General features: G+C 43.0%; 1 protein-coding gene across 2 annotated transcripts in view; it reads right to left on the bottom strand.

Moving 5' to 3' along the window:
* Nucleotides 1-22961, bottom strand: part of grin2ca (glutamate receptor, ionotropic, N-methyl D-aspartate 2Ca) — a 64410-nt gene that overhangs the window by 24225 nt on the left and 17224 nt on the right. The window contains exons 2-4 of one of the 2 annotated variants that reach the window (XM_031861878.1): nucleotides 19888-20334; nucleotides 7487-8088; nucleotides 3587-3701 (exon numbers count right to left, since the gene is read on the bottom strand). In XM_031861878.1, the coding sequence (XP_031717738.1) occupies nucleotides 3587-3701; nucleotides 7487-8088; nucleotides 19888-20322 (1152 nt within the window). In that variant the 5' untranslated portion in view covers nucleotides 20323-20334. Of the gene's footprint in view, nucleotides 1-3586; nucleotides 3702-7486; nucleotides 8089-19887; nucleotides 20339-22961 lie in introns of both variants that reach the window. The other variant, XM_031861877.1, reaches the window with a different exon arrangement.

Raw genomic sequence — 22961 nt, 5'->3', positions numbered from 1 at the left:
CCCCCCACCCCCCCCCCCCCCCCCCCCCCCCCCCCCCCCCCCCCCCAGCTTCTTCTCCCTTACTCTCTTTTGTCACGCTCTCCCCTCCATCTCCCAGAGTTACCTTGACGTTTTAGATTCGGGGGAAGAAGTCGGAGAAGCCGCTCAATAATGACTCTCCAGAAGTAGCAAGTTACTCAGGACTGCATTAGATAAAGAGCATTGAAATGGTGTTAAGTTTAAAAAAATATAATGCGAGGTATATACATGGGTGATGCACGAACGTAACAGAGAATAGTGTACAATGACGAGGCTGGCAAAAAAAGAAAAAGGCAATCAGAAGATGGAATTGATTTTCATCTCTGAGAGTAAAAAAAGAGCCCAGAGGCTCCAGAAAGTTAAGCACAGAAAAGCTATCGCCGAACACGACTTTTTTATTTATTTTTTTTGAAATGAGCATGAACGCTGTGCTCTAAAAGGAGTGAGAGAAATGAGTTCTCCTCCCATGAAAAGGTTTATTTAAAGGTCAGCTAGGTGAATGAGAGGACACATTTACCTTCAGCTCTGGACTCGAGTCCTGAGTCATGACAGGAAGTCTGTGAAAGGGTTTCTGATTGGACAAGAGCTTACACTGACTACGGGTATCGTTAGGATTTATCGATACTCGTACTCTTATCAATACTGCTTATCGGTTTGGTTCCTCATCGATGCTCTTATCAATAAAAAACATGATTCATTTGTATGTAAACAAACAGTCTTTCTTGAGCAGCAAGACAAGAAGTTCCCAAATCTTTAAACTACGTTCTCAGCTAATCTATGATCCCAGTGATTATCTTTCATTGATGATCCTGTACTTGTGATCACACCCGTATGACATCACTAACGTATGACATCACTACCATTACGTGACGGCTGCTCCACCGACAGACTGATGTTCTGCTTGTTGGTCACATGTTGTGATGAACTCACTTGTGAGGGTTTTATTGTGTTTGAGACGACCAGAGTTCTACAATGTGTCCTTCTCTCTGAYCATGATGTGAGTCTCACGCTGTACTGAGCCGGAGACAAAGAGACAGAGAGACAAAGAGACAAAGAGACARAGAGACAGAGAGACAAAGAGACAAAGAGACAGAGAGACAAAGAGACAAAGAGACAGAGAGACAAAGAGACAGAGAGACAGAGAGACAAAGAGACAAAGAGACAGAGAGACAGAGAGACAAAGAGACAGAGAGACAAAGAGACAAAGAGACAGAGAGAGGACGTCTCACTATGTAACTAAGAAAGTACCGATAGCAGAACCGATAACTCAGGACCTTATCATGACTCTGGGTTTTACTCATTTAGAACCAGGTGTCGGGGGGCATCCCTAACGCCACCCTCAACCAAAGCCTTTGTCTGTATCACTAAACCTTTTCTCAAGACACTGACGAAGACAATCCATGTTGTTGTACTTGTTTTGTCTTCGATAGCACAGATGACCCGGATGTTAAGATGGTTAGAAGCCTCCCTGATCTACGGGGAGTGTTGCGGTTGAGGACAAAAGCCCTTCAACGTGTGCGTCATCCAACAGCCAGGACGGGGAGGCCTTTAAGAAAAGTGGAAGACACGACTGCTTTTGTCTGCGTTTATAAAGGAAAAGCAGCTCATCGGGGAAACAAAAGAGCGGAGAAAGAAAGAAGGCTTTTCGTTTGAAGGTGATCAATGTTTGTTACCTGAACTCTGCAAACTGTTGCTGTAGCTGATTGATTGATTCAAGATGGTCTCCATTGTCGATGCCACACAGTGATGTGCGGTGCACAATTGTTGGTAGATAAAATAAACGTTATATATATTCTTTTCAGCGCCTCTATGAGAGTCCAACAGCGCCCCCAAGGCCCCCAGATTTCAAATTTGAAATTAGTTAAATGATTAGTTTTCAGCAGTTTCTGGTTCAAGCTTTTAAATGTGGAGTGTGAAGCCTTTCTCTCTATTTCATTGTAAACTGAATATCTTTGGCTTTTGGACCATTAGTTGAACAAAATATACAAAACAACAAGACATTCCCAGGTTTGTCTCAACTTGTGATACTATTTCATGATATTTTTATGGACTAAACAATGATTTCTTCAAGTGATTTGACAATTTGTCATGGAAATGAAAAATAACAAGATTATTTAAAAAATGCTGAGCAAAACTCAGAGGAGTAGGTTGTCGTTTTAAGAAGAATAGCTGGTCCACCTTAAAGGTCAGCCCACCTTAAATGAGCCACTTAATTCAGTAACAGGAACTTAACTTGGGTCTTGAGGAATTGCACTTAATTCACAAACAAACAAACTACGTTCACAGCTGTAACGTTCTCAACGGGACCCTCGCTATCGTTACTCTTCGGTGCAGAACACCGGTAGCGGTCGTATGACAAAGTCGGCCAAAAACAACAGAAGCTGAGCGGCTTTGTTGGAACAGCAGAGTTTGGCGATGACAGCTGGGTTTACTGAACAGAGAGAATGTTGACCTGAAAGGCAGAGCCGACACACCGACGCCACTCTTTAATTAGCTGGACATTCACTTTTAAACTACATGTTAATGGAAACCATAGCGGCTCTGTGTTCAGTGTGTTCAACAATCGTTCATAACTTCTTCAAAATCTGTCCGATTCAGCATAAAATGATATCTTACAATATTGTGAACGACCCACATAACGTTGACTGCAATTGGAGCAGCTGCTGTATTAATTCAAATTGTCTCGTGTCTGCTTCCAAAACCAAATCGCTTCTCATTAGCTCACAGCCTTGACGGCATATTGGAAATTAACAGGAAGGCGCACCCGTAAACATAAATATAACGTAATTAGCTTTTGAAGCGCCTGCGGCTGTTTACTTTGAAGCGTGATGTTTAAATAAACACGTCTCTTCAGCCAGTGGAGGAAGTCAGCTCCCTCCAGTCTGACGTCCACGCCACACATCCTGTGGTTAAATTCAAGTTTCAATCTCCAGACGAGTCAATGAGGCCGCACGCTGCTGCAGCAACGTTACCAGATCAATGTGTGTGTGTGGGCTTTCTTTTAATATCTTTTTGAAGGGATGGGGGTGAGTAGGAGTAAGTGACAGAGGTGTGTGTGTGTGTGTGTGTGTGTGTGTGAAAGGTAGCACTGTGGGTGTGATCAGAACACTATACTTCATGAAGTAGTTGGCTGGTATCGGTGGACTCTTTACAGAGAACCCAGCGGTGTATGAAATCACTATGCAGAGGAAGATGCACTGTGACAGCAGAATAGCGCTTCTGTTTTTCTCATTCTACAAGTTGCATCATGGTGTTAATGCATTCACTAAATACATTTAGGCGACATCCTCACTAACACGTTTCTGACTATTCACGTACACTGGGTTTCTTTGTGAACTTCACAATAGTTGTGCAGAACAAAATAAGCATTGATGAGTAAAAGGAGAGTTCTTGTTTTGTGTTTTGTGTACATTGCCGTGACTTCACATGCCCGCTCCGTAGGGCTGATCACGCCAATCGCTCCAATAACAGATCGCTTCCTCCGCATGTCGGCAGGAGTAGAATGATGAAGTTCAGAATTGAACTGCACAACAGCGGCTAGTATAGACAACAAGATGAAAGAGCTCACCTTGTCCCACTGTCTCTCTCGGTCCAGAGTGATAATGATCATGGCTGGATTCACCAGGTAGCCGTTGCTGTTGAAGGAGAAGTCGTTGTGCTCCCAGGTTACATTCAACATGTGCCTGCAGACAAACAAAGCCCAGAGAGAAAGATGATCAGTGAGAAATACCGTCCAAAATCACTGAAAAACGCCCATCAACAGGTTGTTTTGTGTGACCAACAGTGCAAAACCCAGTGATGTTGATCTTACTGTCACATAACAGGAGTGTAAGAACATATCGATACACTTTCCTCTTAATTAATAATTCACATGCAAAGATTCGTGGCAGACAGTTGCTCAGATTGCACTAAAGGTGTTGGATGTCAGAGGGATTGTGATGAATGCAGATCCAAAATAAACGTTACTCAGATATTATGCACATGGCAGTGTGTTAGTTGTACTGTGAAAACAGAGTATTCAGTGTTCGTACAGTGCGATAAAGAATTGTTTGAAATGTCCCTTTTAATGAAAGTAGTTTACCAAAGTCGCCAGTGGGCAGAATGCTACGTCCTTCCTCCTGTCCGTCTCTTACTGACGTAGATTCTGGCTGCTTTTAAAGTTGATAAAGATAAGTACAGATGTTTCTGTGTTATGTTTATTCTAAAAGATAGTTGGATAGTTCAGACAGTTAAGGACACGTTTCAAGTAGAGAAATACGACTCCATCATTACAGCATGCTTTCATGAATGCTATTTAAATTCAAACGGTATAAGATTTTATACTTTCAATGACTTAAGTACGGATACAAATTATTGCCAGAATGCAACAAATTGCACTATTTGGCTGATGTCACAAATGCGTCGTCATCGAGCAGAAAGCTGCGTTGTCACAACAGGAACACGAGGTTTCTTTCTGACAGCTTCTGCGGTGTGAAGAGAAGAGCTATCTCCTGCGATTCCACCGTGTCATCACTCGCATCCCATCAGACCTCCTCTCTCTCACTTCAGCCGACGCTCCAGCAGAGGTGATGAAAGCCCGCTGGGAGGAGAATAGCCTTCGGCTCTGTCTGTGTGAAAAGCCTATTTAATCTGGTAATGTGCAGTAATCCCATTAACAGGTGAGCTGACTCATTACCAGAAGCTCGTTTGACAAAAAAGAAAGAGTCTCCGATCAATTGAGGACAAATCTGAGAACCGCGGGGGATGTTAGCGTTTGATGTGGCTGCAAAGAGAAGAAATGACTGAAGTGACTGACTATGAAGTTAACGGAAAGTGCTTTGTTCTGTCTCGCCGACCTTCACGTTGCTGCTGCTCACATCATGGCTGCTGGGTTTGGAGAAGTCCAAAAGGAAAAGGAGGGTTGTACAGTATCAAAGCCCGAGATAATGTTTTCTCCATGCTCGCTGTGGGTTTACTAAAGGAGCAGTTGTCTCCCCTACAGCTCTGAACGGACTCCAAAAGGAAAAGATGTACTTCAGACACGAGAGGGAGAGTGACGTTTCATAATGCAAAAGAAGTGTCCGACGACACACATCTACACTCCACACACTCCCAATCTCCTTGAATGACCTTGGTCCATATGAACGCTGAGGCCCGAGCAGGTTTTTTTTTTCCTGGCTCTTCCTTTGCTGATTAAAACATTTAGGATTTGCTCCGTGGCACAGATGGCGTCAGATTGCTCTTTCTGGGCAGGGTTTGAGTCGGGAGAAGCCCCGCCCTCATTTGTCGTCTCCGCCAACCACCCGACCCCGTCACCGCTAAATCACCTCGCAGTCTCCGAGAGATACATCGCTGTGGACAGGAGGACAAAGACGGCAGAGGACACAGTTTGGGAAAAGTGTGACAGTCGCTATAAAACGTTTTCACATCACCAAACAGATGGGAAGTCATGCATAATTAAACTCTTGACCTCTTTTTGCCGGTTCCACAGATCCAGATCCGTTTCTGATGTGTCTTTATGATATATCAGGAATTGAAGAGAATACTTAAACCCATATGATCCCTGAACATCAGACAGAATGATGCCTTTCCCAAACAAAAGTTATGCAAATAATATGCTGCTGATATAAATCGAAACACTAAAAAAGACTCGGACAGCAGGATTAGTTGTTTGTTCAAACACATGTTTTCCTGAGAGGTGACCTCTTGTGGACGTTCAGCTGATGTCTGTCTCCTGAGAAGCAGAAGTCGTGGCACGTTGGCACAAAGGAGGTTGTCGGGCATACAAAGCATCAGACACGGAGGAGCTGCAGGTTGCACACTGACAGTCAACATTGGGTCGATGGCGATGCCGTCGACCCACCTGAGCTCGTTTAAGGGCCTGAGCGAGCTCAGGTGGGAGATGGCTTTGTTTCCCGTCTCATCAGCATTCACATCTCATTCATCAATCATGTGTTCATGACTAAACTGTTTGCTAGAGCACACAATTGTTTACAAGAACACTTCATAGATCTAGCCTCTTAAACTTTGCTCTCGCAGTGCACCAGACTGATGCATTTCACTTTACGATGTACAACATGTTTATTCAGCTCAAGCCGAGATGATGAAGAGAGAGACTTTATTAGAAGTTCAAGAACAAATCTACAGTTTTATTCAAGTTGACTGAACGCATGATATTTCTAAAGTCACTGAGTAATGGAGTTAAATAATCGTGCTCCAGATTTCTGCCGTAGTGGAGCATCCATAGAAGAGTCTTTTCGTTGGCTTGGTCTCATCTTGCACAGCTGCAGGAACAGTTGGTCACATTGAGTGCTTTTTCATTATACTTGGGGGTTCAATTTAAAATGAAAGTATTATCCTTAGTGTCCAGTTTATCTTTAAGCACAACAAACGAGACACTGTAAAGTACACATGAGATGAGTGCAAAGCCACGGGGGTTCATATCTCACGCTCTCCATTAGCACCATTACCCACAAGTCACTGCAAAGTTGTCTCCGTGGTGGGAGCCTCCACTCTCTAACTCACTAATGTCATTTATGAGCACTGTCTTCAAGTGGCCCCAGTGGGCATTTTTCTAAATGCGAGTGCATTCTTTGCCAAGAGAACCATCACTGGCCACGAGCTCTCTTCTCACTTTATCATGCATCATGCATTGTGTGTGCCGATGCGTGTGTAAATACAAAGAAATGAATGTCTTACTGCTATCAAACATGGAAAATCCTTTATAAAGACGAGCGTCTACACAATGTAAACACTCTGAAGAACTCCACAGAAACAATGTACTGTGAGTCCACAGTGGTGTTTAAGTAATGGTGTAAATAAAGGCTGAGCATGCTGGGGGAAAGTTAATTGAAGTGGTGGAATTACGTCTCTTGTAATAGCTGTAAATTCAACAAAATGTAAATTACTACAGAAGTCAAATTCGCCAATCTGCTGCTGCAAGTTTCTCTCTTTAAATTTGCTTTTTATACCAAAATATTTCTGTGCAGTGAATATGTTTCCAGCCGCCTCTTCTTTGTCGTTTCTTTAAAGTTACTGTCGGTAAAACACTTCCTGCTTTTTGTTATCTGTAGAGCTTACTCGGAAAGAAAGTGATGGTGCCCTTTGAGCTGCCTGATGGCTTTAAATGTGAAACATCTGTCCAGGAATTAGCCGGTCACAATCACTACTTTCATTGGATGATATACTGCGAGGCTTGATATTAAGATTTTTTTCAGCCACTTGCCCGATAGCCGAACTTAGATGTCTAAAAAGGAAAATGTAGGCTTATTAAAAAATGAATGAAATCAGAAGGGATTTGGATAAGTGGAGAAAAAATACTAGTCACAAATTCTAAATGTTTTTCTTTCACTTGTGAATTGGTGCTGTGGAAATTAACGTAACAAGATGAGAACAAGCAGGATCCCAAGAAACAGGAAACAAGGAAGCTTCCTACTGAAATATGATGAAATAAACGTATAAAACGGTGGATATCGGAACTGAAGCGCACCTGAACAGAGTGTTGTTTGCAGCAGTTGGCTTGACGGGGTTGAGACAGTCGCTCTGGCCCTCGGGAACAAAGCCCCTCTGTTTCTGAAAGCTCTGCACACCTTTCACCACAATGGCCACGCCGTCCCGCACCCTCTTCCTCAGGCTCATCCTCCACCGGTCCGTGATGATGCTGATGAGCCCCACGGGGAAGCTCTCAGGTGGGGTAATGTCCGGGTTCCCCACCGCCAGGCTGGGGATAATCCAGATGTAGCCCGGCCCCACCAGCCTGGACTCGGCCGCCATGCTGAACAGGTACTGGGCCTCTTCGTGGGAGCAGTAGACCAGCAGCACCTGGGCGTCGATCTGCTGCAGCAGCCTCCGCGCCCGGACGTCGTTCATGCCGTCGGCGGACATGTCGAAGGTCAGCACGTCCTGCAGGTCCCATATGAAGTAGCTGGTGTCGCTGAAGGACTTAACGTAATCCACGTAGGTTTCGTAGCCCGGGTACAGGCTGGTTATGACCACGAAGCTGTCCCAGTTGTACTCCTCCATCACCTTGAACATGCCGTTGATCTGCTGCTCGATGGAGGAGCCCAGCTGGAGGAAGTTGGAGCCCTCACCCTGTATGAAGAGGAAAACATCATCATGAGGAGGTGAATAATACATGAAGACCTTTACGGTTAGTTAACCAACTGCACGCAATTTGCGCCAGAATAACGAGGAAGAACCCCAAAACCCGTCGCCGGGATTGAAAAGCATGTTTTTTTTAAACAATTGCCAAAACTCTTCATCTTCATTTTCATCTTTCCGACGGTCTCCCAACACATCGTGTGATTCTGTCAGAAAGAAATGCTTAAAAGAAGCCTAAAGTTGTGAGATTTCCTAAAAAAACATTTTATTCTACGTCTCATTTGCTCCAATAAAATCCTGTAAATTCTGCACTTATCAGAACAACTATGAAGCCATGTTTGATTCTGCTGAGAAACTTTGACTGAACTTCAGGAAGTGAACACAACGGAGAGAGGAGAGGTGAGAGGAGAGGTTGTAAACATGTAAATAGTTTAGTACATATAGTATTGTACTTATTTTAAACATTGGTAACACTTGTGGTCACTTGGAACAATGTACATATAGATTATATTGTTTTTACATTTTTGTAAAGTAAATTATCAAATAAATTCAACATGCATTTCTTACTTTTTTATGATTTATGGCATCATAACTGTGTCATACAGCACAAGAGACATGTTTTAGTTCTCTCTGCTTCTACTCATGATGGTTCTGTTTCCATAGAGGTGCTGCACGTTTAGAGAAAGGAGCAAAGAACGCCCCAAAACTGCTTTTAGTTCAGAGGGTTAACGCATCTTAATTCAGTTTGTATGATGTGCAGCAGGATCTCTGGAGGGTCTCTGGAGGACCCTCTTCTGTCCCCGTGAAGGGAACACACAGACTCTACACAGATCACTCAGAGAGAAGTGGGTTGCCCGAGCAGTAGGGTCTGTAGTACGGCCCTGACGGGAGTTAAGTGGTTCTGCTTTATTCTGCTCTTCCAGGAGCTGCGGACCCATTCATCACTTAAACTCACACGTCCTCCTTTTGCCGCGCAAACACCGGCCGTCATCCACACTTGCAAATTCAGAGGGATGGCACTATCACTGTGGCCAGCGCTGCGCTGCGCTGCGCGTTTCATCTGTCTTTTCTGCAAACGCAATGACCTCGAGAGAGAAATGAGCATGTTGAGGGGAAACGTACTTTATAGCATCTCTTGCAGGGTGTGTTACTTCTTTCAAAAAAGCACTTTGGGGGAAGTAAAGCTTCAGGCGTCGTGAAGTTTTTCCAACTGTTTGTCAAAGACGTTACACCTGCTGTGACATCACTGATTGGGGTGCGGCCAAAGGTGCCAGGTGGAAAACGGCGCAGCAGCAGTTTTTGTTGCCTTTGATTTAGTATTGAGTTACCCTTTAAAGGTGCTGTCTGCAACGGTTTAAAATCAATGAATCACCACTGAAACCAAACCTGAACAGTGCACTTTACTTTGCCTCGTGGGTCACGTTGTTTGGACAAAGAAATGCTGAAGACTGAAAGCACAAAATATAAAGAAATAGTTTTGGAGAGGAGCTGCAAAACAAAAATCGAGTGATTAGCAACTTATTACCAGAGTTTATTAATTCATCAAATGTAAAGGTGATGTGAAATCAAACGTCATCGATGACTTATTAACACGTGTAATTGCATAGAAAGCTGAAATCAAATGTAGATGTATAAGTGTTGCTATGAGGCCGGCCTGCGCAGTAGTTATACCGAGGTATCGCACTTAATGTGAGGTTGACGGATTGATTGCGACTCTGCGTGTGCAGCCATTACTTTCAACAGAGATTATTGATTCTTCAGCAGATTCCAATTACTGCGCCTCGTCTTCACTGCTGCTCTGCAAACATCGTCGCTAAACTCGCGACTCGTTAGCATGAGGTTACTGTGAGTGAGGGTGTAAATTATAAGATTATGTGGCGGATAAGAGCTTTGTTATTCTATTAGAGGACTTGATTCTGCGTTGTTGCCTCTGATCGTTCTCAAGTAGAAGTTTTGACTCTGAGGTGATGTTGTAAAAAGCTCTTTCTCTTGCTCAGTCGAGCTGATATTGTTCTGTGGCCCCCTCCTGACCCCTCTCCCTCTCTGGGGACAAACCACTCCCCCCTGAGGATTGGACGGCTCGTGTATCCTGAGACTGTGGTCTTACTCAGCCTGTCTCCTCTCTGTCCTTGAAGGAAGTTCAGTGGTCTTGTGATGTATGAGCAGCTTACCATTTCAGACGTCACGGCTGAATCCGGGGGCTCTGTGCCTCCGACTGTACCGCCCCCAAAAACATGTTCTTTTTTCCTCTCGCCTCGTTTCACTTGTCACAGCCTTTGTTTGCTCTCGCTTCTCTTCTCATATCCTCAAACAGTGAGGTAGCTATATATGAGAGGGTTTTCTTTTTATTTAAAGCATAGTTTATCTAAACAGAAGCCAATTCCAGGTCCTTGAACACATCATGTGGGACGAAAAAGCAACCAAATGGAAGCTTCAAAATTGTGATATTTCATTAAAAACATTTTGTTCTACATGTCTGATTTAAAATTGTGTCCCAAATAAACAGTTTGCTTTAACCAGATTCTGTAAAATACGTTAAATTCTCAGCTCAACTATGAAGTCATGATTGAATTCAGTAAAACTTCATCTGAACTGAGAGGCTGCAAGTAAAGGGTTGTAGTAATATGAACAGCCCAATATATATGCAGAGCCTCCCGTTTCTCCCCAACATTGGTAACACTTGTGGGCGCTTTAAAAAATGTTGGATATATAAATAAATATGGATATATATTTAATAAGAAATTCACCTTTCTTTCTTATGATTTACGGCATCATAACTGTGTTAATGTGTACAAGAGACATGTTTGAGTTCTCTCTGCTTCTAGCCATGATTGTGCTGTTTCCATAGAGGTGCAGGACGTTTATATTACAATATGTTAAAAAGAGTGACAGGAGCACAACAAAAATGCCCCAAAACTGCTTGGGGTTCAGAGGGTCAACCACTATGAAAACAACAAAGAAGTAATATATTGTAATAACACTGTAAGTGGGACAGCGGTTATGATATATTTGGCCTTTTTAATTCATTAGATTAAAACCCAAAGCTCGTAACGTTCCTTCCTAAATTGCCTGTTCTCCTACGTTTCTGACGGTCATCAGCGTCTTTACTAGAAACTGGTCTCAGCTCAGTGTAAGGGACCTGCTGTGGATTAGACTGCAGTGGAGGCCGGCCGGCTGCGTACATCCACACTTAGTTGCAGGGATCTTATGCAGGTTAGTCACGGAGCAGCTTGAGAGGATCCTATAAATCTACTAATGTTCCCTCCTTCCCCTCACTGTCCCACAGCAAGTCTGCCAGCGTTATTCCCTCATTCCTGCGTCAGCTTCGTCCCCCCCGACAGGTTGCCGAGGCGTCACAGAGTGTAGCACGTGCAGCTGTGAGTGTGTTTATGCACGTGTTTGCTGAATGCCTCGTACATACTTAGTAGCCCGAGGGTCGGTCGGAGTTAAAGCGCCAAAATCTCAACAGCTCAATTAGCAGAGAGCAGACTGATAGCGCGGCCCACAATGAGCCCGGGGCATTACCGGCGGGCTCAAAAGCCTGAAGTCACAACCGGCCTGTCAGCGTGCAGAGCTCGTGCGGTTACTGTCCAGAGCATATGCTGGAAGGGAATGAAACAGAAACAGTCACGCTGGGATGTAATATGAATTCCCCTCCAGTGCTTTTTCTAAGAGTCCAGCAGGCTCCTGTGATGTGTTATCCAGACACATCTGAAGGCAAACATGTTTGTACCCGTTCCAACCGCCACACTTGAAAAGTGGGGCAAAAAAAAAAAGTCCCGTAATCACAGCCTCCTCCGGGCTGCATCCCACTTCTTCCCTGATCTCCCTCCAATAGTTCTGTCTCCTGTCTTTGTAGCATCAACATGATGAATGCTTCTCACGCTTTAGTCACTAAACTCTACATACTTAAAGGAACTCTTGTTTCTGCAGACCTCCAGCGGTCTAGGTGCTCGTATGATGTCGAAGTGTACTGCAGGGTGTGTCGGTGCACTGTGACATCACTGCTGGGTGTGGTTAAAGGTGCAACAGACTTCAAACCTTTGAACTTTGAATAAAATAAAGAGTCCGGTCTAGACCGTGTCCACTCTAAAGGCTGCAAATATTTTGAAGATGAATATTCCAGAATGTGTTTTTGGTGTTCGGGGTTAGATTCTTGCAGACGTGTCGTCCGAAAAAGATTTTGGTCTTTGGTCTGGGATCTGTCAGGAACTGTAGTTACTATATGATGTTTTAATTATTTGCCTCACTTATTAAAACCCAGAAAGATGATTCACATGTCAAGAGGTGGGTGATCATAATGACATATGTAATAACAATGTAATAACAATGTTAGATTATGGCCTGGGTGGATGTAAATGAGTATCAACCATGACTCTCTGTTCAGGCGGTAAGCTGTACTTCCACAGTGTCGTCCACAGAAGCTCGCTGTAATAGTCCACAGTCCCAAAGAAGATTACCGCCATTGAGTGGAGAGCTTAGCTTCTCAAGGCTGAGATTACATCCACCAGGGTAAAATATACACAAGAACTGTTTACACACACACACGGATGCAGAAACACCGCGTTTCGTCTTCGCGGTCAACTTTCACTTTTTAACCCTTTAAACATTCTTGTCAAGCTGAAAATCTTGCAACGACCTGCTGAGAGAATGTTTTTGCAGCCAGAAGATTATTGAGATGCTTTGAAGCTGGTCTGAGTTGGAGGAAGATGAAAGTGTAAAGCAGTGATTATCTCTGAACCACAGCTGTTTGTACGTCACTGACACCAAAACGGGACTAAAGATTTGCTTTAGTTCTGTAGTGGCGCCGGGACGCGAGCCTCCGCGGACATGATCGGAGGCGTCTACTCTCTGCGCTGCATTATTCTCCCAAACACCAGAGCGCGTACAAACAGAATGAACTGTGAAGATTCAAAAAGACAACGAGTGTAACTCATAGATATGCCCAGAGACTGTAGGTGAAACTGACAAAAATTGTGATTTATTTATTTATTATACCTTTACTTTCTGACTATTTAATGTACTTGTTTTGTTTTTATTTTCTTGTTTTTTACTGATGTCTCTTTCCTGAGACAAATTTCCCCGCGGTGGGACGAATAAAGGATTATCTTATCTTATCTCATATTCATGGGATACTTTATTACCTTTGTACAAGCCCTTTAAAGAAAAAAGTCAAATATGAAAAGCATTATAAAGAAACAAAGGTTTAATATCCCATAAACAATTTAATTTGGCTGCAAAATATTTACTCAAATGAGGATTTTTAAGACCTCCTGTTTCTAAAACGTCTCAAAAAGAATTGGCCTTCTTTGTATAATCCCTAGACGTGTACATATTGTTTTTATTAGTAAACTTTTTGTCACAGTCACGTGATCGCGCGTGCCATGTCACAAAAATTCACGTGTTCACACCAAGCGAGTATAAACTAAGCTCAACACACAAACGGCAGTGTTTACCTGCTCTAACACGCTGGAGAGCTGAAGGTGAATGACTCAGGTGAGGGATGCCTTTACGATGGACGTGGAATACATCAAGGAAACAAGAGATGGAAGCCACAATGAGATGATGTATTGCGGTAACTGTGTTTGTGGCAGTCGGTTAAATCAGAGCTGAAGATATGGAACACAAAGTGGTGTACGGTTCCCGAGGTCACATGACCATCTCTCTCTCGCTCTCTCTCTCTCTCTGTTCTCTCTAAAGAGAGACTTCTGGCCATGGGTCTGTATGGTGACATATGTCTGCCTCCGCCGCACAGCAGGAAACGCCCCGGCGTCGCCTTCCTGTGCTGCTGACGTCACGTAGATCCTGCACGGCAACCAGCAACAGACACACGACTCTCTGGTCGTTTGCCTCTCCAAAAAAAACCCCAACATTATGACACCGTGTCGATGGACTGAAATAGTATGCAAATGAAGCTCGGAAGTTCTGTCTGTATTTGACACGAGAAAATTAAGAGAACTCACTGAGGATTGAGTCACTTTTAGTTAACCGTCAAGATCCAGCCAATTAAAATATCTCACAGTTTGATGTATTTTTTTTAATCACCATGTTAACATGATGTAGAGAAACAAAAATGTATTATCTGGACTGAGGAGGAGTGATGTAGAGATGCTGTATACGTCTCTACCTGTCAATCACCGTGTAGCCCCGCCCTAAAGCATCCCCTGCTTTATGGTCTGTTTGACTCTAAATGGACCATAATGTACTAAATGAACATCATGATGTATTGAAGAAGACTTGAAACTAGAGATTGAGACCATAAACTCATGTTTACAATGTTTACTGAGGTAATAAATCAAGAGAGAAGTAGAGTCATTTTCTCATAGACTTCTATACAACCAGAGGAGTCGCCCCCTGCTGGTCACTAGAGAGAATGCAGATTGAACACATGAAGCATCGTCTTCACTCTTCAGAACCGGAGGTTGCCGCCTGGTAACAGCACTTAATTAAGTCAAGGACTTCCTCCACTTCCTTTACTCGAAACAACTCAAAATCGCTGGTTGCCCCTTTAACACTGTACTTGCTGATATATGATTTCTCTTGTCACAATATACCACGACATACCACGCCGCCTGACATCTGAGTGGTTTAACTTGCGCTGCACAAACATATGTACCCCCCCTGCTTTGTGCTTTGTATTTCTGCTCTGTTCTGCTCTGACTCACTCTAGACACGCTGTAACTGTGCCAGTGGTTTTTAAAATGCAGCGGGAGGAGGAGGAAGAGACAAGCGAGTTCAGGACGAAGCGACGGCAGACAGAGAAAAAAAAAAAAAAAGGCACTGCTCTAGTTTTGAGAAAAAGCCTCGGGCTCATGTTCCTGCAAATACAATCAAGGTTTCTGCTGGTGTCTGACTTACATTTTTGTCCACTTGACAGGGGCTGAGGCTCGGAGGATGTGATCTGTCAGAACGCACCATGAATGCTTCAAAGGATGCTTTGGATTTTGGGTCAGGATATTGAGCTAAATGCATAATGAGGAAACAAGTGGATTTTGTGCTACAGTTGTTCAGGAATAAAGCAGTTTAGAACAACCTCTTATAGTGTTTAACTACTCCTGAAGGATGCCACTACATGAGTTTATTTGTTCAGAGAAGTAATCCAGTCATACTGTCACAAACACTTCTGGTGTCAAAGCTACACCAGGAAGGACTTTCAGTTAAAACTCCACCCCTTTGTCTCACTGATATGCCGTGTAATCACCCTCATAGTCCATTTTGGTGTTCGCTTTTTCATGCTGCATTCAGCTTCTTTCATAAAACACTTCTATCTCCAATATTACCCAAATAGTTTACCTTGGGCAGAGAAATGCTGATGTGAATCTTTGTTCTAAATACTTGCTGGAGCTCTGTGCTGTTGTGTTCCTGGCAAAGAAGCAGCCATATTGTCACTTTCAAAACAGCTTTTCTTTGGGCTTAACGAACATTTTCTGTCATTTCTGTCAGCTGTAATTACTGCTATTGATTTATCTGCTGTTTGCACATTGAGCAAAAGACCTGTGAGAAAAGATTGATCTGCTGGTAATAGTGAAGAATGTAGCTTTGATTTATTGTCCATCTGACATATGGCTGCTAGAGTTCTAACGTTAGAGATGCATCAGTGAATACTGTTGTCAGTGGAGTAAACTTTGCTTCATACTTCATCTCTTCATCTTCACATTATTCCCTCTGAGCGTTTGCTCGCCATCGTTTCCTTTTCTTGTCCTCATTGGGATAGAAAACAAACAGGATGATGCTGCCGATCAACAGACTAGAATGTCCCGAGGACAGGAATCAGTTTATCACCTAATTTTATGCTGTCACTTTCAGAAAGATCAAACCCCCTCGGCTCTCAGCGATATCTATGATGAATGAATGAGCTCCGTCGCCTTGTTGACTACCTTTGACAGCGTCCCATAAATCAATCGACGGGGCGGCGTCGCCGATTGTTTAGAAGACGACTCAAAGAGGGTTGGAACAAACTCATCTCTGTGTGCCTGGTACATCGAGTAGCTGTCATGTGCACATTGATACATTCACAGCAATTCAATATGAATAAAGACAACTTAAAGAATGAATAGGTGACTTTCTAAAGAGGCGTGCAAATCACAAGTTTCATCACGATATGATATTATATTCTTTGGATAATGATACAATATTTACTGATATGACAAGTCCGCTGTGATGTGATTCCACTTTGATTTAATTCAGTGGCCTGCAGTCGACATGAAACAATATCATACGTCCATTTAACAAAATCAGTTACATTTATATCAACTCACATAAAGAAACTAAAAGTGTGATTTGTTATTACTCGGCTCTGTAGGAAAGAGGGACCGCTTGGACTACAATGGTGACACAGAAGTTCTATGGGAATTTCAAAATACAGATTTATCTTAATTGTGATGATATATACGGATGTTTTCAGACAAAATATGCAAAACCACATCTGGAACATTGACTGCATGGGGACCAATGATCACAAGAAATTTGCTTAAAAAATATCAAATTATCAGGCGAGGCTGGAAGGTGTTCGTGTCAATCAGAGGCCTGGTGCCTCAGTGGGTAGCAGACGATTACGGTTGGTTTCCAACTGGGAGCGTCCATATTAATAATGCATGCACTCGCTGTTCTGTCAGGCACCTTTAATACAATCTCTACACAGCATATATTGATGGTCTCAACGTTCGTCATTCGTCACTGGCTAATTACTGATGAAACGCATTCATTAGTTCATGTTAATGGCTGCAAGCCTTTGCCGTTGTTTCTTATTACATGTGTTTATTTTGTAATGTGTTATGATTGAGTTGCTGTAAGTGAGCAGCAGGAGGCATTAACTGCTGAGTGACATCTCTTTGATTACCCTGGAGAAGCGATGCTGATGGCAAGACCACCCATGTTTTCTGAAACGGATGCAGGGGAGCCGTCTACAAAGCCATATGAATTCAGGGAATTACTCGAGTCTTACTATTGTCTCCTTGTTTCTCTGAAAACAGAAAATGCCTCAAGATTCAAAACAATAGCTATAATCTAATTCTAAATGCACAACTCAAAGTGTGTCAAAGTTGTTAAATCATTTCTGATTATTTGAAAAAGGTTTTTATCCTTCCCCTCAGAGTTCTAACGAGTTCATTGATACTGCTAAAAAAGTCCAAGGCCATGATGAAGTTAGGCTTATGTTGGTCACCAAAGTCTTTCTTCAATAATCAAACCTCTTACTCGAGTATTTGCCAATTTATTAAAATTGTTCCCACAATTTAAATCTCAATCTTCAAACCTGAAGACCAAACAAAGTCTTTCTACCGTTGTGGCTGTTATTGAGGTGGTCGGTCCAGTTCAGACTGCGTTGAACAACAATGAATGCTTGTGGTGTAGTTTAAGGTTTTGAGCATTGATTTGTCTCAGTATGGCCTCAATGAATTACTGTACAATTTGCTCTAACATTAAATTACGACTACAATAAGTGAGTCGACATTTGATGGGATGTGAGATTCCTGTGGTGTCTCACAAGGGTCTGTTATTGGACCCCTTCTGTTTCATAGCTTTTATAACAATAAGCTTGTTTCTTTCACACTTATTTCTGAATTAGAAATTATTCCTAGGTTGCCTTCTGTGTGTGTAATTTCTTCAAAGTTAAACATGTAGTATTTAATAAATACATTTTGATAATTTAATTATTATTAATGTGCAACGTCTACTTTGTCCTAAATCTCTAAAGATCATAATTTGGCAGAATCTTGTTGCACAGCTTCAAACTGTATTTTTCTCTATGTGATGTTGTTTTGTGACATCGAGCTCCGTGTCGTCTTCTGCAGAAAAAAAGCAATTCTGAAAGGATTACAGTTGGTCTCTGTGGCTGAGCCCATTGTGGTGGCTGATCGTGCTCCTATAGATGGATCATTGCTGCTAAAACCTTCCAGCTTCAACTCTAAAAGCAGTTTAATAGCTCGTGTGTGTCACAAGCATCCCTCATGCTGTTTAGCTCACCTGAGAGTTCCAGTAGCTGCATACAAATCGAATACAGATTATATAGAGTGACAGATTCAAACCTGATCTCACTGTAGAATGAACAGGAACTTGGGGGATTCCTGTTTTGTGTTTAACCTTTACAAATCCATTCCTTGCTTCTTGAACCTAGTGCAACTGTAATGGATTCCATTGCAAATTGGTGTTTCTGATATTTATTATTCATTAAGTCATTTATTGTGGCTGTCCATCTACCTAATGCTGACTATGGCAGATGTAATTAGCAGTAAAGTGACTGTACGTGTGGCCCTCTGTGTGATTATTTGACTGTGTACCCAGAAAATATTCCTGTGCCCTGAATTGTTTCATTTTTGCTCTGAGGTGTTGTAATTACCACAGCATCTGCTGCAGGCTGTGTTTCAACCGAATGATTGAATACCTTAAATATCGACCACTTCAGTGAAAGTATGGAGCGCTCGACACCTGACGACAAATCGGCGAAAACGAGATCTGAAAATCAAATTCAAATGACATTAATTTGGTTTGTTTCTCTGCCATGAGCCTGGACACTCATCTTGTAAAGTCCACCAGATGATTCGTAGTTAGATCAATTCAAATATTGTTCCTCTAGTTCAGAAAAGAGGTAGAAATCAAATTTTGTGCTTCTCACTTTAGCAAATATTTGCTACTGAATTACTTTCACCTCAAAATTGAGAAGATCACATAGCAAAAGATCGCATAGCTGAGAGAATCAACAACAAACATGTCAGCTGTTTGAAAGTATTTCACGTTCTTCGGCTAATTGCAATATCTGCAAAGCAAAGGTTTTGAGGGACGGCGGTAGCACGACAAAATATAACTCAACCAACTTAATCAAGCACCTCCAGAAGCATCATACCGAAGAATTTGACGGATTTTGAAGATTTTTTACGAAGTTCCTGGTGCACCATTTATTATTTTAAGAACAATTCTGTAAATTTACATAAATTTAGTTTTATAAAGTTAGGAAATGTTACCCCACACATAACAGAATGATCCCAATCTCTTCCACTCAGTGAGGCACACGGCTTATTGATCAAACACTGGTATCTGATCGGTACTCAGTATCGGCCGATACCCAAAGCCCAGGTACCTATATACCTATATATCGGGAAAAAGTTGGATCGGTTTATTTCTAGAAAGATCAGAATACTTCTTACATGAGACTGCTTAATGCTAAGAGAAGGACCTGCTTCATTATGGAAGTGTGATTGAATAATGTTTCTGTATAACAATACTTTCAGTCGGATTGATCTCTCTGGAGATTTTATAACCTGCCTCTGTTGCTCCACATCATCCTGTGTCTCCTAAAGCTAGGAATTTATAGCAGTTACAAACCGGGATGATGGCGAGAAATGATGAAAAGGCCATTCGTTTTTTCCCCGTTAACGTGTGAATCATTTAGCATTGAACATTAGGAAAATGGCGTGCGATTTACAACCCAGAGGTAGACTGCTGCTGCTGGTGGCATCTCTACTGCTGCTATTCAACGGCTGATTATCTGTATTCATCCCGTCATTTATTGTGTTCATTACTTCATACAGCTTTCAGCAAGTTGCTGACTGTGGATGATATCAATAAGAAGTTGCCTGAAGACTGAGGCTCCTCAGACTTATAAGTGGTGTTGTGCATTTTTGGGGGGATTTAGACTCCAGTGCTGGATGAAAGCTTGAGATATACTTTTGGGGCATTTTTTAATGCAAGTTGTTGAAATTCATGAAAATGTTTGATATTCTACGTGGGTCCCACAAGCCTCGTCTAGTTCTTTACTACTGCTCTCCCCGTCCCTGATTCAACCACCACACTGACCTTGTATGGCAGGACGACCGCAGAGCCTCCGCTAATGCCCACGATGGGCACAGCCGTCTGGGTGGAGATGAAGTCCAAGATCTGCGCCACAGCCTCCGAGCCAACATTGTCCTCGAACACCACGCCATGGACGCGGTTGGTGGAGAGGGTGTCGCAGATGCGGGTGAGCAGCGCCCGCGGGTTGGTGTTGTTGACCAGCACGGTGATGGGGTTCACCTCCAGGGGCAGGTCCATGAAGTTCTCCCGGCTCAGCCGCCCCTTGATCTCCGTCTGGTAGGCCGAGCCGCTGAACACCACCGCCACGTTCACAGAAGGCGTGGGGACCCCGAAGGGCCGGCCGGAACAGAAGGGCACGGTGCAGAACAGGAGCAGCAGCAGCAGCAGCGGCGGCGGCCACCACGGGGAGTCGCTCAAGCAGCCTAGACGAACGCCCATCTCAGTCACCTACTGCCTGGAGGAGGGGTCAGAGTGTGGGGAGGGGTCAGCAGAAGGATTGACATGTTAGATACATAGGACCAGTTGTTGCCTTTTCCCAGAAATGTTGTGATAATACGGGGTAATCCCCCGCTGCCCGGGCCTCCAAACTGTCTTTTGTTTGAAGTTGGCTTATTTTGATTAATGACATTTTAGCTTCATCTCTGCTCAGTGTGCCGGCCTGCCCGCCTGTAAACTAAGACAGTGAAAGAGCCCATTAACGGAGCCCAGAATAGTGTTTTTAGAGTGTGTCGGCATGCGACATGAGGTTGTGGCCAGGCTGTTGCGTCTTAGGGTGGCAGCTGCCACCCTGCTGCTGTTGTATTCCGCGATCCAACCCAACAGATGGTGTCCAGTGTTTAATGCAACAAATGGAGAACAAGAGGATTTATCTACTTATTCATTTTTTCCTCTCATGACATTACTTTTGAAGCTGTTGCTTAATTTTTTTGTTTTCAGCGGTCCGAAGCATTGAAACGTAATCTGCTGAAGTTCTGCATAGATGCTGATTAATTGACGTCCATAGAGTCATTATTGTGATTTGAAGCTGTTTCGTGAAGTTTTTCTTGTTCTAGTTTTGAAACTGACATTTGAATTATTCAAACAGCAAAAGTCTATATTTACACAGGGATTGAAAGTCCCCAAGTCAGCTTTTGAAGAACATCCAAGTTTCTCTGTGCGACACTGCATCACTAATGGACTGGATTGCAACCAGTAACTCTTGGCCAAACTGTCTTAATTTCTTCCAAAACCCTAATTGCTTTGCTTCCTGCCCTCTGGAAGGTAAGTAGAGGGAGGAACAACACGGTGGCAGAGCTCCACGTCGGTTTAACATTCACATTGTAGCCAGACAGCGGTTTGTGTCGAGCTGTCAGACAGACTTAGGCTCTTTGTCAAATCTGTCACAGTTGTGTTTGTGGCCCTGAGGGATCGCTGCACACTGGTCCCCTGTCACAGAGATCTGATCCACCATGTGACGGAATCCCAGTGGGGTGAATATATTGTAATCCCTCAGTAATCCCTGCCAGGCGTCACAGCCTTTCGGCTTGATTGTAGTGTATAAACTTATCAAGAGATTTGGCTACTGCACGAGGCTGAGTGGCGCAGTTCTCCCCATGTTCTACTTCCTGTTTGAGCCGAGAGTTCCCCCTCTAGAAAGCGTTATAAACAGGTGGGCTGTAGAGCAGCTTGGTGCATCTCCAGAATAGTTAACATGGGATTGTTTTTCCAGTCATGGTCACTTGCTGAAATCCACAGCACATCACACATGCGTACGGAGCTGTACGTACTGTGTCCTACATGTAACGTAGGAGCTGGCTCATAAATCATGTTTATAAATTGGTTAGTCCCCACTGTGCAGAGGGTATCTGCCACATTCCTTCCAATGACGTTCGCTCAATGTTTCAGCTGCGACAGCAGCGGGACAGTTTAGGGTTTATGTCTTTGATGGGTTAGCGACGTACGTGGTCAAATGCTTAAGAGCTTCGGCCTCCCGTGTTTTTAATCAAGGCAGTGAAACAGCTGAGGCAGATGTATGAAGGTCGAATCCCGCTGGTGGTGGATGTAGAATTAAAGCAAACGGGGAATGAGTCATCAATAACTCTGTGACAAGGCTTTGTATTGTCAACATGCTTTCTAATACCAACGCAAGGAAATAACAGAGACCTACTTTGGCAAAGAGGATCTTCCAATGTATCATATTTACAGGGATTGCACTTTTGTTTGAGATTCTTCTCCATAGTCAGTGTTTTACTACGGTAGATGTTGTTTGGAGAAACAGACGGGAGAACCAGCAATGTGGACGTATTTCAGACACCTAAAAGAATCCATCAATTTAAGTGAACCCTAAATTTAGTGGTCTAACAGATCACAAAGGTCACGGTTCAGATCGGATCACGGACCGGAGTCACAGATCGGATCAGCACAAAATAAAAAAAGGAGCAAATATAACTTTTAGATATCTTTGATCATTTTTTTGTTCCTCTGATGCCATTTGCCAATCATTGATCCATATTGGCAGATACAGATTTTTATTGTTTGGTCTTGTTAGCGGCTGGTCTATAAGACATAATTTTAACAGCTCTAAAGTCATATATATATATATACGTATATATACAGTATATCTCTCTCTAGATCAGGGATCGACAACAATCCATTACAGCACTAGTTTCTGTCAAAGAAGCTTGTGTCTTTGAAGAGATAAAACAATGAAAATATTCTAAATATAGCGTACAGTTAAGCTGAGATCACTGACTGATGAACATTTTCTCGTGTGCTGGTTACTCCTGTCTGTTCCTCCAATCACACTCTACTGTAGTAATACACTGACTGTGGAGAAGCACCTCATACAACCCCACTCCAAAAAAAATTCTAACAATCCCTTTGATATTTCAGCTAAGCCTTGTGACGCAGCTGAATTACAGATTGGTACTGTAGATTTATCTCGTCTCTGACCCCTGAAACTAAAAGTCAGCAGAACCTTTAAAATGCACCGATACATAAAGAGGCTTTTCATCTTGTGCTTCGGCTAAATCCTCCAATACAACGTTCCTCTGTGTGTGTGTGTGTGTGTGTGTGTGTGTGTGTGTGTGTGTGTGTGT

This window comes from Anarrhichthys ocellatus, unplaced genomic scaffold (assembly GCF_004355925.1).
Source record: "Anarrhichthys ocellatus isolate YVR2014 unplaced genomic scaffold, GSC_Weel_1.0 scaffold26, whole genome shotgun sequence".
NCBI lineage: Eukaryota > Metazoa > Chordata > Actinopteri > Perciformes > Anarhichadidae > Anarrhichthys > Anarrhichthys ocellatus.
This window is presented reverse-complemented; position numbering and strand designations above follow the sequence as displayed.